The 13777-nt window shown below is 40.3% G+C and overlaps 1 protein-coding gene across 15 annotated transcripts in view; it reads right to left on the reverse strand.

Moving 5' to 3' along the window:
• Nucleotides 1-13777, reverse strand: part of DMD (dystrophin) — a 1935994-nt gene that overhangs the window by 85075 nt on the left and 1837142 nt on the right. For all 15 annotated transcript variants that reach the window (XM_043505382.1, XM_043505371.1, XM_043505378.1 and 12 more), the window contains one exon: nucleotides 13007-13068. In XM_043505382.1, the coding sequence (XP_043361317.1) occupies nucleotides 13007-13068 (62 nt within the window). The remainder of the gene's footprint in view (nucleotides 1-13006; nucleotides 13069-13777) is intronic.

Below are 13777 nucleotides of genomic sequence, written 5' to 3' on the forward strand. Positions count from 1 at the left end.
AAAAAGATGACTGATAAAGAATGACTCCAATAACAGATGAAATGTCTGACAGGGAGGAATGTTTCACATCTATGATCTGGACACTATACTCTGGTGAAAATGTTGTTACGTAACTGCTTTTCAAAGTCTTTCTTGAACAGACCAGTCATTCAACAGTTGCTCCAGCTGTTAAAGAGTGCTGAATGACTGGGATGTTTCATTCAATAATGTACTGTCCTCTGACACAGATTAAGCTGCCTATCTGATTAAATGTTTCTGGGATGGTCCAAGCTCTCCCTGGCCAAATGCTGCTCATATAACAAGCTTGGCAGACATTTAAAAAAAAAAAACTAATTAGAGAGTAACTCAGGAAGCCGTTTCAACTTGGGAACCACTGTGTTCTTTAGTTTACAAGAATGTATGCATTTTAAATTGGTCACAATAAAGCTCATCGACAATTCAAATGTCCTTCCTGAAGGACAACAAAACATTACAGTGCTACGTGATTCTGTGGGTACCCAGTGAAATTCCCAGTCCCTGGCTATTATGTAAAAGAAAACAAAGCAGGAATTTAAATGCTTCAGGTGATAATTAATACATGGAACAAGTTAGCAATTAACTTGTTTTAGTGCAGAAACTAAATTCCATGCTGTCAAATCCTCAAATATGACCTGCAATGGTAAACACCAATTGTTTCACCTTCCCTACCCCTTTTGGGGGTGGGAGAAGGAAAAAAGAAAAAGAACCACATTTAAAAAACTCGAAGTCTTGTACAATGCCTATAACCTTCTCAAAGAGCTGTGCATAAATAGCCTAAATGGTGCATGGTATCTTGATGAAAAAAGATGTCAATATTTTCTCCAACAATTCCTAGCTAATAGAATTTGGAAAATGTTTGTATTATATTACAATCTCACTACCAGTCAATCAACATCCAGGTTTCACCAGACTGTTGAAGTGCTTTCATTTTGCTCAAGTTTTGTCTCACATAGCTTCAAAATAGTGGAAGCTATGCACCTTACAACAGCGCGCAGCTGTGCTGCTGCAGCAGCACCATTGTAAGGTAAGCAGTGTAGTTGCGCTTTGCTGCCAGGAAAGAGCTCTCCTGACAGCGAAATAAAACCACCCCCCAACAAGGGACAGTAGCTTCATTGCTGGGAAAGCGTCTCCCGTTGACAAAGCGCTGTCCACACTCGTGCTCCTCATCATTAAATTTTTTCACATCCCTGAGCAACAAAAGGTTTAACAACGAAAGTGCAGTGTAGACATAGCCTTACATTTCCTCTTCCTCTCATATTTCCGTCCTTAAAAAAAGGTTATAAAAAAATGCAGACAAGGCGAATGGTACATAGAAAAGAAATGAGGCAGGCAGCATTGTTTAGCAATCCGAGCCTGAGTAGAACCCTGTAACTCAGGAATTCTAATCATAGCTGACACAACTTCCTTTGGTGTTTTGATGACAAGGGAAAATATCATTATTAATAAAGGGAAGTTACTTACCTTATTGTAACTAGAGTTCTTTGAGATGTGTGGTCCCTATCAGTATTCCACTGTGGGGTATGCATATGCTGCATGCACCTGAGCCCAGGGAATTCTTGCAAATTGTGTCAGTTGGTCCCTGTTCTCCTTGTGTACTGTGCTCAGGATATAAGGTGCAGAACAGACCAACTGCCTCTCCAATTCCTTCTCTACCCTGAATCCAGTCATGACCCAAAGCAGAGGGGAAGGAGGGCAAGTAGAGGAATACAGGTAAGAACCACATATCTTGAACAACTCCAGTTACAATAAGATAAGTAACTTCACTTTGTTCAAGTGACAGGTTTCAGAGTAGCAGCCGTGTTAGTCTGTATTCGCAAAAAGAAAAGGAGTACTTGTGGCACCTTAGAGACTAACAAATTTATTTGAGCATAAGCATCCGATGAAGTGAGCTGTAGCTCACGAAAGCTTATGCTCAAATAAATTTGTTAGTCTCTAAGGTGCCACAAGTACTCCTTTTCTTTTTGTTCAAGTGCTGTCCCAATGTGCATTCCACTGTTAGTGATTCACAAGCAATACTCAGAGAGGAGGTGGTACAAGGGTAAAGGCGGTATAAATCCCACAGGATGTGTCAGTGGAGAAGGCTTGGACCAAAGCATAATGTCTTGTGGATGGAACTCCATGTGGCTGCTTTGCAAGTATGAAGCAGGGTACTTATGAAGCAACACTACTGAGGCTGCCTGTGCTTTTGTGGAGTGAGCCCTTACCTCACGTGGGGACGGAAAATGCACCAACTGATAAAGTAGTAAATTATCTGATTAAAATATGACCATATAGATCATTGTTGCAACCACTATTATATATTTGCAACAAATCTTTTACAAAATGTGGCACATAAGGTATCTCTGAAAAGGTTATGATTCTGCTATTGGTATGCATGTATCATTTTTGTATTTTAAGTTATGAATATTGGCTCTATACCTAGATTTCAAATGTTTGCTCTTGGGATAACGCCCACAAGGTAGCTAGCCAGGACATCTTGGAGGGACTATTCAAATTGAGTGGCCCATCAAAAGAACATTTAACTGACAATGGATCATGGGAGACACCCATCTACACTTAATGGAATTTCCTGCTGTGACTAGATGAAATGCATGGACATGGGACTTGCCCATGTAACTCCAAACTATCTTGTTGCTGTAATTTTCCATAGTAAGAACAATGGGATTCCCTCCACATGGCTGAAGCTATAAAAGGCCCTGAAAACACCTCCATTTTGCCTCTTTCTTGCCCAAACCTCTGGACTTACTAATGGGAGCATTCTAACCAAGGGACCGAGGTCCTTCCAATGACTTGGAAGCAACCAGAGACTTGACTTGAGCCAGCAGTTTATTCCAATCACTGCAACAAGCCTGAATCAAGAACTTTGCAGTTACTGTATATATTTGATTCCTTTAACCAATTTCAACTCAGCTTTCTTTCTTTTTATGAATAAACCTTTAGATTTTAGATACTAAAGGATTGGCATCAGCATGATTTTTGGGTAAGATCTAAGTCATATATTGACCTGCATGTGTGGCTAGTCCTTTGGGATCAGAAGAACCTTTCATTTGATGAGACTGGTTGTAAAGAACCACTCATCTATGAATCCAGTGTTTTTGGTGGTGATATAAGAACTAGAAAATGCCCAAGGAAACTGCGTTTATGACTTCTTGTTAGCCTGTGTGATGAAACACGACTTTACTTTTGTGGCTGGTTTGGTATATCTTATGAAAGAATAATCACCAGTTTTGGGTTGAATCTATTTCTCAGAAGTTTGTCCTGAATTTGGCATCCTCAGCTGTGACAGTAGGATACAGCCAAAGATCCACTTGGAGATTCTCTGAGAGGATATTGCTTGTCCTCAAACTCTTTCCACTAAGACAACAAAGAGTTCAAGTGACTTTCTGATCAGTTTTGTTCTTTGCAGGTAAAATGCCAATGCTCATCTCAGGTCAAGGAAAAAGAAGTCTCTTCTCCTTGCTAAAGGAATGGGGCTTTGGGAAAAACACAGGTACGTGAATTGACTGGTTTATGTAAAATTCTGAAAGTATCTTAGGGGTGAATTTGAGGTGTAGTCATAGCAAGACTTTGTTCTTCTGGAATACTGTATTTGGTGGATTGACCATTGGGCCCCCAGGTTCACCCTCCTTTCTGGCTGAAATGACAGCAACAAGGAAAAGTGAGACATTGAACACTGAGCAATTCAAAGGGAAGTGGAGTGTCAAAAGTACTACATTAAGATCCCAGTGATGGGCTGGTTTTGTTACTGATGGAAAGGTTCTTATCAAACCCTTTAGGAACCTGGTCATTAAAATAGCTGTCTGTTGGCATGAGACATGAACCTACAGTGAGCTGAGGGAGAGGCCAGTCATCTTGAGATAAGGAGATAGTCCAAAATAGTGGGAATATTTGCTGTCTCTGATGACATATGGTTTTGCTGGACCCAGACAGAGAAATTTTCCACTTGGCTAGAGAACATTGCCTGGTGGAGTCCTTTCTGCTATTATTAAGAAAGTTGCTTGGAAGGTGAGTAAGCCAATGTTCTAAGTTTGATACCCATCCAACTACCAAGCCGTGAGATGAAGAGAATCCAGATTGGGGTGCTTGACCTTGCATTCTCCTGAGTCAAGAGATCCAGGAAGGACTGAATGATGATAGTTGAAGGGGTTGACATTTGTAGAAGACTTGGGAACTAATGAGCCATTTGAGAGGTCAGAGAATCTGAGCCCCACCTCCAAGGTTTCCAAGATTCCACCCACTCTGTGAAACAATGTTTCATGGCAGAAAATCAAGGCCAGAACCTCAGAGCTACGCCATCAGAATCCCCCATGCAGGTGGAGTCAAATGCTGTGGAGAGCATTGATGAGTTCATCTACCTAGGCTGCAAGCAGAGTAAAAACATTCACAGCAAACCAGATGTTCTTTGATGAATAGATCTTGCCGCCTCTTGCATAAAGTCCATATCTCAGTTATGGATGCTAAAACATCTTTGTGTTGAGACAAAGTTCAGGACCTATCAAACCTTTATACTAACTGCATTGATATATGGATCAGAAACCTGGACCCTTTTACAAGAAGACATAGAGAACCTAGATGCATTCAATACGCACCGTCAGCACCACATCCTGAGCATAAAGTGGTTTGATTTTGTGCAAAACGTCACAATCTCACAGAGTATTGTTCTTCCCCTTCAATCACTCACTATATTCACAAGTGGCATTGCATGCTCTTGGGCCATGTCGCCAAGATGGGCAAAAACTTCCCAGCACAATGTGCTCTCAAACTCTCCATTGACATACGAAGGGGTGCAAGCCCTGACCCTACCTGGTGCTGCCCATGGGGCAACCCCACAGATTTATGGATTCACAGGATTGAGTCAGATCTGGAAATTTCACTTCACAAAGCCTAGAGCTGCACAACGCCGTCAACCATGGTCACTCTGCCTGGCACAATGGTCCTCAATATCCTGTGTGGATCTGATGATGATGATGATGATGATGAAGGAGAGGTTCTACCTCTCAAAGGAGGATCTCCTAGTGAGAACAGTCCCTGAAGAGGGATGGCACTTTTGACCGGGAGAAAAACTTGGTGGTATATTTGGAACGGATGATATCCAGTACCCACTTGTCCATTGCTATTGTCCTTCAATTGTGGGAAAATTATGCTAGGTGGCAACCAAAGCAGACCTTGGAATAATTGATTTTCGGCTCCTGAGCATTCCATCAAAAATGTCTTTCGGTTGGGGATGAGGCTGGGTAGCTATAGTTGATGTGGAAGGAGTGCAGCTTGTAAGGGCACTGCTGGTAGAAAGGTTGTGGTAAAGGCCTCAGTTTGTAAAGCTGCTTACTGTATTTCCGCTTTGGAGCTGGAGTATTCAGGGAGCAGACAATTGCCCTAGAGTCTTTCAGTTAGTGCAAAGAGTTGTTCATCTAATGGTTGAGAAGATTAGACTCATCAAAGGTCAAGTCCTCCATGATATTTTGGATCTCCCCGAAGAGAGCGCCACAATTCCTGGAGCATCACTATAGCAGTCGCCACTGACCTTGATGTCATATTGGTTGCCTCGACCATAGCTTTTAACCAGGTTCTGACCACTTGTTAGCTTTCATCAATGAGTTCTTAATATTGAGACTTGGCCTCCTGGGGGAATATGTCCTTAAAATCCAGGAACTTTGAATAATTCAGAAAATTGAAAACTATTAGGAGAGCCTGATAGTTTGATATTCTAAATTGGAGGCTGGTTTATGTGAAAACTTTCCTCCTCATAACATCCAAATGTTTGGCTTCCTTATCTGCAGAAATGGCCCTTTGGTGTCATCTGGATCTTTCTGATGCTGCTTGGACAACCAGGGAGTTAGCGGCAGAATGGGTGAACAAGCGCGTCACTCCCTTAGCTGGGACAAAGTACACTTTTTCTGCCCCCTTGAAGGTACAGGCGCATATTGCCAGCATATGCCTTACTGCCCTTGCTGATTACAGTATGGCTCCATTCACTGGGAGTGCTATTTGGCTAGATCACATGGGATATAAGACATTCAGGAGCTTGGGACCCCTTCTGCTCCTCTCTGTAGCAGCTCCTGGAATTGCCTGTGGTCATCTGGAGATGGCAAGGGTGGAGCAACCATCTCATTGGGTGAGGAAGATGATACACCTAGTGGTACCAGCAGATCTGGTTCTTCTTCTTTCATAGACTTAGGGTGAGTATCTGTTGACCTGTTGCGGGGGGTGGAGGGTACTTTCAGTACCATGACCTTGGGTCTCATAGGTCCAATTAAGGCCAGTATAAGGGGGTTGAAAATAGGTTGCAGTGGTCGTGAAGGCATTGGGTACCACCAGTCCTTAGGAGGAGGTTGCTGCTTGAGTGAACGAGGTTCTTGGTTCTTGATCCCCTCTCTGGCCTGATCTCCCTAGACAGAAGCGAAGGTGGTGGTTCCACAAGTATATCTGACTCTCCCGATGATGCAAAAGTTGGATCCAGCTCCATCTGCAGTGCCATCAATACAGCTGATGGAAAGCTATGGCTACTGAATGGGATAGGAGATGGAATTCCTGAATCCCTGGCTCCTCTTGACCTTAGAATCTCCCTGGTGAGAATTAGTCTCGATAACAGGAGAGACTGTGGATCTCGGAGGGTGAAGATATACTCTACAGCAACAGTTCTCAACTGTGGGTTGAGACCTCAAAGTGGGTCACAACCCATTGTAATGGGGTCGCCAGGGCTGGCATTAGACTTGCCAGGTCCCAGGGCCAAAGCCCGAGCTCAACGCCTGAGGCCAAAGTCAAAGCTCAGGCTCCACTGCCTCGGGTCAAAGCCCAAGGACTTCAGCCCTGGGTGACAGGGTTTGGGCTTCCTCCCCTCAACCGGGGTGGTGTGGCTTAGGGTTTTTCCCCCTTGCCCACAATGGTGGGGCTCGGGTGGGCTCAGGTCCCCACTCCTGGAGTCATGTAGTAATTTTTGTTGTCAAAAAGGGGTCACAGTGCAATGAAGTTTGAGAATCTGCTCTAGAGTGGTGTGAGTCACTGGCCCCTCTGTAAGTTGCATCTTGTTGCCTTATATCTCTGGAATCGGTATGAGAAGACTTTTAGTAGCTGGTGATTCTCTATGGGAATGAGATGGTAGAGTTGATGAACGAATCTCTCACCAAGTGATTTTTGTCGGTCCAGACAGTTTTTGGTTCTATTGTTCCCATGCTACATCTTAGTCGGTACCACAGTTGGTGTAGAGGCTGGTATTGTAGGAGCCTTGCATCTTCTAATGTACCTTCTAATCATGACCAGGAAGCTTGGCGGGGAGGCTATGTTCTTGTAGCCTGGACACAAAGACTTGCCTGACTTGGACAGTCAGGGAGGGATCCCTCCTCTTAGATCTAGGAGGGGATCTGCTTTTATGCTTATGAGAGTGTCCCCTACTCTTGTGAGAAGGTCTAGATGAAGCGTCCTTAGCCCTGCTCTTTCCTGCTCCTGAGTCAAACACTATGATAGGAAGTGGACTCCTTGATGACTCTGGACAATGTACAAGGTGGAGAGGGGTGTCTCAAGCCCAGCTCTGATGGGGGCCTCAGCAATCCATAAGGTACTTCTGAAGCCAGATTCTTGTGCTTGCTGTATTTGGCTGGGGAAAGAGCAGCAGATATTGCATTTAGCAGAGATATGTCCTTCTCCAAGGCAGTACAGGCAACACTATTGGTTGTCACTGACTGAAAAGGAGAGGGGACAGGAGACTGTTTTTTGAAGCCTAGTATCCAGAGCATAATCTAAGTCTTTCAATGGGAGACTTAATTCTAACTAATGACTAGCTAAACTTTGTAAAACTACTATCAATACTAAATAAAACTCAAGAGTTATATAAAGCTTTGAAATATTTACAGGAAGAGAGCAGATCAGCTCTGCACACTGGAGGGTTCCAACTCAGGCCATGCAGCAGTCAAAAGAAACTGGAGAGGCAGTTGCCCCTTATAACATTGATGCAGAGCATGAGGAGAGTCAGGGCACAGGTGAGAACCAACAGACAATGCCTGCAGGAATGCCTGCACACACATATCCCACAGAGGAACACACACAGGGACCAGCACTTGAACAAAAAGAAAGAGCGTGCAAGAGAGAGAGCTAGGAGCTCACATAATGTGATACAAACACCATGCTAGGTCTCCCCTGCATTGTGCAAAAAGTTGTATTCATTAGTTTATAGAGCCTCATAGCAATTTAATCATGAATTCAGAGGTATGCATGGATACTAACATGATCAGTTCCACAGATATGCCTATAACTAAATAAAAACAGATACATGGCCACAGCAAAGATGACAGTGATTCCAAACCGTGTGGTTATAAAACCTATTTTTGAATGCCAAAGAAGAGAGCTTTCAAAAGGGAAGCATTTGCTCCCAAAACTAAACTATTATACTTCCATTTCAAGCATTCCCAGGAATCAAACAAGAAGAGAAATGGCTTTTATTCTCTCTGCAGCTTTCTCCATCACCAGATCTGACTAGCACAGAAGCTCTTTGAGAATCCCACAAAGTCTTATTTTTTTGAGGGCAAGCTAATTTAACTATCCAGATTATAAGCACCTTAGTAATGACATCAAAGCATAAACAACATTTTTAAAGCTCTTATTCATTTTTAAAGCTCATATTCAAATCTAATTGGATTTCAGAGGAAAATAAGTTGCTTGATTTTTATAATGGGCACTTCTTATAAATGCAGACATGGAAAATCAATATGCCAAATATGAAGAAAATCTGAAGGAAAAATAAGTCTACATGTAAAATTTACTAGCTTTGTAATACGAGGCTATGCAAATTCTCTGTGGAAAAAAGGGGAATTCAGGTGAAAACCAGCAACCAGTAGCAAGGGCTGTGAGTGCCTTTTATTCTCCTGTATCATTTTACTTTGGTGAAATAGTAAAGAACCCAAAGAGATGAACAGATGCATATGTCAATATTCCTGACTGCATCCTGCTGCTGCAATTACTGTTTACAGTGACACTAATGTATCTTGAGGAATCTCATATCCTCATTCCATGGGAATGTTGGAGGAGGGCGATACTAGTGAGCATAACATTAAGGCACGCCAGTGCAAGTTTTACTTGGCCATTATTACAAAGTACAGGTGCATTTTTAGGCATGAGTTTCAAAGGATTGTACCATCATCCTCAAGAGGACAGGCTGCTTCTAGATTAATGTTGACAATAGAAAGGATAATCTGAGAGTACTTATTCAATATTTATTTTCTCTCACACTTTGGGAAGCAGGAATTAAGCTTCTTGCTTTCTCTGGGACACAGAATGTAAATAGGTAACACTTCAACAAGTGTGCAAAATTTGATTGCAGTGATGCCCTGGGACCGTTAAGATATTGAGAGAGGTGGGGAAATCTGCACCAGGGAAGATGCAGAAGAAGTTTACAATGGTGAAGAAATGAAATTATTTTAGGGTCACAGTTGGAATGGAAAGCAATTGGAGCAGTGAATGGAATACTGGAAACGGTGTAGATTGGAGATGGGTGCAGGCAGTGTCTACTGTAATATGAATCCGAACTGTGGGACCTGTACTAGAACCAAAACGCTAAATCTTCTGAAGTTCACACATCACTAATTTTTACTACCTTTTTCCATTACAGTATTTGCTTTTGCCATATACTTCATTTACATAACCAGAGGATCAACATCTAGTAGGTAAATTAAGTGATGCAGCTGAGGTCATTATCCCAGCTACTTACCGACACTTTAATGTGATTACGGAACAAACAAAAAAGCCATTCAGTACTGATGGAGTGCTTATGGCATATGTTAACTTTATATGCAGGGTGAAAAAATAGCATGTTTAGAGCCAGGAATAGGCACTTAATAGAAACCATAATAAAGACTTGTAAGAAATATTTATATGGTAAAATATGCTAATTGTTTAAATAATAAGAAAAACAATACAGTGGAAAGCACTTTATAAAAACAGTTCAAAAGGAAAAAAAACCTTTATAATAAAGACCAATCAATGAGAAAAGTATGTAATTTCTTAAACACTTGTTAAAATCCAAAACAAATGTTACAGTTATCACTATACATTCTATTGCTTCAGGGTGTCAGCCTGAGGGGTCTAGGAAGAAACTTCCCCTAAAGACAGGTTATTACATCATTGCATACTCTGGCCTTCTTTTGCCTTCCTCTGAAGAAGCCACTGTTAAAGACAGGATATTTGACTAGATGGACAAGTGGTCTGATACTTTATGACAATAGCATGTTCTTCTGTTAGTGTAAAATAACTATCTTATTAAATCTAAACTGAATGAAAGGTTGCTTGATTTATCTTTATTTTCATAAACACCAAAAACCTGATCAGAACAGAAAATCTTCAGTCATACTAGAAAAATACTATGGGAAATTATTTTTGGTACTTGGAATTCAATTCATGGATCAAAAGTTCAATTCAGTAACTTCCAGATGCATGAACTGGAGCTGGTGGAGGGTGACAGGGGGAAATAACACAGAAACCCACTCCCCATTTTCCCTAGAAGTCCGCTGTGACTGCAGGGAAAAAAAGAGTAGGAGGAAAACTAGCTTCCCCTCAAGTGTGGTGTTGTGATCTTTATTTCCCTTAGTCACTGGAAAAAAAATAAACTCTCAGTAATTTGTAAGGATGTAAATTACACAAAAGGATTGCCTCACAAGTTATGATGTGCAAGAAGCAATGGAAAAATGTGCTAACTTTATAGAAAGGAATCCCATCTGTCAATATTTTGGATGTACGAAGACTTACATCATTCAGAAAGATTATTCCCTGCAGGCTAGTGGCAGGAATTTGAAAAATGGGAAGGAAGACTCTGACATAGCTGATGGGCTTGGCCTTGCATATTGCATTGTGTGTACCTGGCTTGTGAAACCATACCTGTTACTGTACTTCTACAAAACCAGGTAATCTGCAACATAACAACTAAAGCTCTTCAGTAAAACTCCTTCATATGAACAAGAAACAAAATTTAGAATCTGAGGTGGGGAGATAATAGGAACTAACAAGTGTACAATGCAAAAATCTGCTTTAATAATATCTTTTCACATAAAATATTACTGAAGTCTGCAAAAGACTTCAAACATCACATTATTACCAGTTTTGACCTGAGGCAAAGCAGAGCACTAAAAACACATTAAGGGTTCTGCTCAAGAGTAAATGGGTTATGCTGCTATTATGCAATTTATATGAGAGTTAAGCTGGGCTGATTATACCCAATTCCAAAACAAAAGTCTGCAGGTTACTCAGCAGCATTGTTGTCAGAGTTTGACTCTATATGGTGATGCACAAAGAAACACCTCATCCTCATCTTGTTCCCACATGCTGACACCCAGTTTGCAAAAAATGCATACTACACATTCACAGCTAAAATCTATGGCCCAGATCCACAAATGTATTTCGGCTACTAACTTGCATTGATTTCAAAATGTATTTAGGCTCCAAAATCCATTTGTGAATCTTGGCATATGCAAGTACCAGTAATCACCATTTTTATCCCATCCCAAAGAGAAATAAAAATGTTGGCCAAGAAGAAAACTGCCATTTCCGACGTATCTTAAATGTCTCCCTCTCTCACGCACACTTTTCTTTAATATACTTCTTTAAAAGGAAAAATGACTACTGTAGGAAAAATTTTCTTGAATAAACTGAAAGTGAAAAGAGGATCTGTCTAAATGGTTTTCCCCTTTATACCACAAGAAATAAAAAATTCCTTGAACACTTGATATTTAGGCAACATTCACAGTGATGGGCAAATTGTATTAGATACTGGTTTGATACTTGAACTGACCTCAAAACAGAATTTTTTTTCTCCCTCATTTTCCTGTACCCCTTCACTTATTTTTCAACAGAAACATAGTTCAACAGCAGTAAATACCATGAGAAATACCATGGTATTTCGGACCTGACCAGCAACAGCATCAAAAATTTCATGTGATTTCCAGATTAAAGAAGTCTGAATACTTCGGATATACCCAAAATACTTGAGAGTCATCCACCACTAAATGGTATATGCATCTCAGATACAGCATTGGGAACTAACATGGGAAACCATTCACTTTTACAATGGAAATATAAAGGAGGCAAATGAATGCACTACGTTATATCTATATGGCCAGAGAATACTTGCTCAGCTTTTGCCCTCAATTAGCCTTAATTTATACATTATCCCTCTTTTGACATTCACAGCTGTATTTTTACATTATTTGCAAATTATAAAATGCTGCATGTTGTAAAATAATAAAGTGTCTAGATTATTACACTTCACTTCATTCCTGTGTTCTTTACCAGTGATTTATTTGTACAAGGGGAAAAATATTAATGATTTTTTTAAAGAAAGAAAAAAATTATTTTTGACTGTGCCTTCTACTGTATATGAGCAGTGGCAATTAAAACCAGAAGAAAGCTCTAAGTTGCAACCAAGGTGTTCCCACAGTGGGGTATGGATAGGTCCATTACATCACATAGCTGTGCACCTGTTAATAAAATCCAAGACTCCTTAAAAAAAAACCCTGAAGTCATAAGAGGCAACTATTTTGTATGCTCACAATGACATCATGACAGCGACCAGGCATTCCAAGTATTGAAAACACTATGAAAAGAATGCAATGGTAACACAGATTGGCAAATGCTTTCCATTGGCTTCCAACCAGCAAGAAGTCAAAATTAACAGTAACTTGGCTTGATTTTAACTTAGTCTTTTTAAAAATAGATGACGCAGTATAAGAGCTTGGGTTTATTTACGTATTTCTTTGCCCCAGAATTTCTAGGCAAACAATCTGCAAGAGGTACCTGCATTACAAATAAACTCAATATAATATTTAATTTAAAGTTAATTATTTTCTTTATATTCCTCTGAAAGAAAATCTTATCTTGATCCCATCTTGGCCTGGAATATGTCTCACCTTCACTCAACTTCAATTCCTGAACATCACACAGGGGAATATCCCTGGAAATCATTGTTCTTAACAATTAGTTTAATTACAGGAAATAAGTAGATCTCTCTTACCTAAAGACTGGTACAGCTCGGTCATTTTAGGATGATCCCAGCAGGTCGTTTGTGTCTCATGGCTAAAACATAAAATATGAAGGTTTTAGAATGAAATATGTACGGTAGAGCTTTCGGTAGACAGTCAGACACTTGTCTTTGGAGATCTTTCCTTAAATAGATTTCCATATTTAGTAGGTATACATTTCAAATGATTAAATGTTTATTCACAGAGCAGTATATATGTATATGTGATGGCACTGATGTTGGAGTTTTTCCCCAACCGAAAACAAACAAACATGAATTTTGGCTGTTTGGTTGTTTTTTTATGATAGGTGGGTTTCCTGCCATCAGCGTTGAAGCTAAATTTCTATCCCCTACCACCATATTACATAACAAGCAGTGCAGCATCTAAACCACGACAATGTATAGAACGCCACAATGTCATCTTTGGGGATTAGAGCAGGAAGTGTGACCAATGGTCGATATATCTAGTCGTAACACTAGGTATGAATTTAGCCCATTATATTTAATGATGGGTTCAAGATGCAATATTTACATCTAAACTATACACAACCCCAAAACTATGGGGGTTCAGTCATTTGGGTTCGATTTCTAATTAGACTAGATTAATTTTTAACATGGACTTTATTTTAAATACAGCAACCCTATTCTCCTCCATATAGAATTGTTCGAAAATGGCAAAAGATATTTAATGAAAAATTTTGTCAATTTTTTTTTTCAGTTTTTCAATTAAATGTATGAAGGATTTGACCTGTTCTACTTTAACTG

This window comes from Dermochelys coriacea, chromosome 1 (assembly GCF_009764565.3).
Source record: "Dermochelys coriacea isolate rDerCor1 chromosome 1, rDerCor1.pri.v4, whole genome shotgun sequence".
NCBI classification, from domain to species: Eukaryota; Metazoa; Chordata; order Testudines; family Dermochelyidae; genus Dermochelys; species Dermochelys coriacea.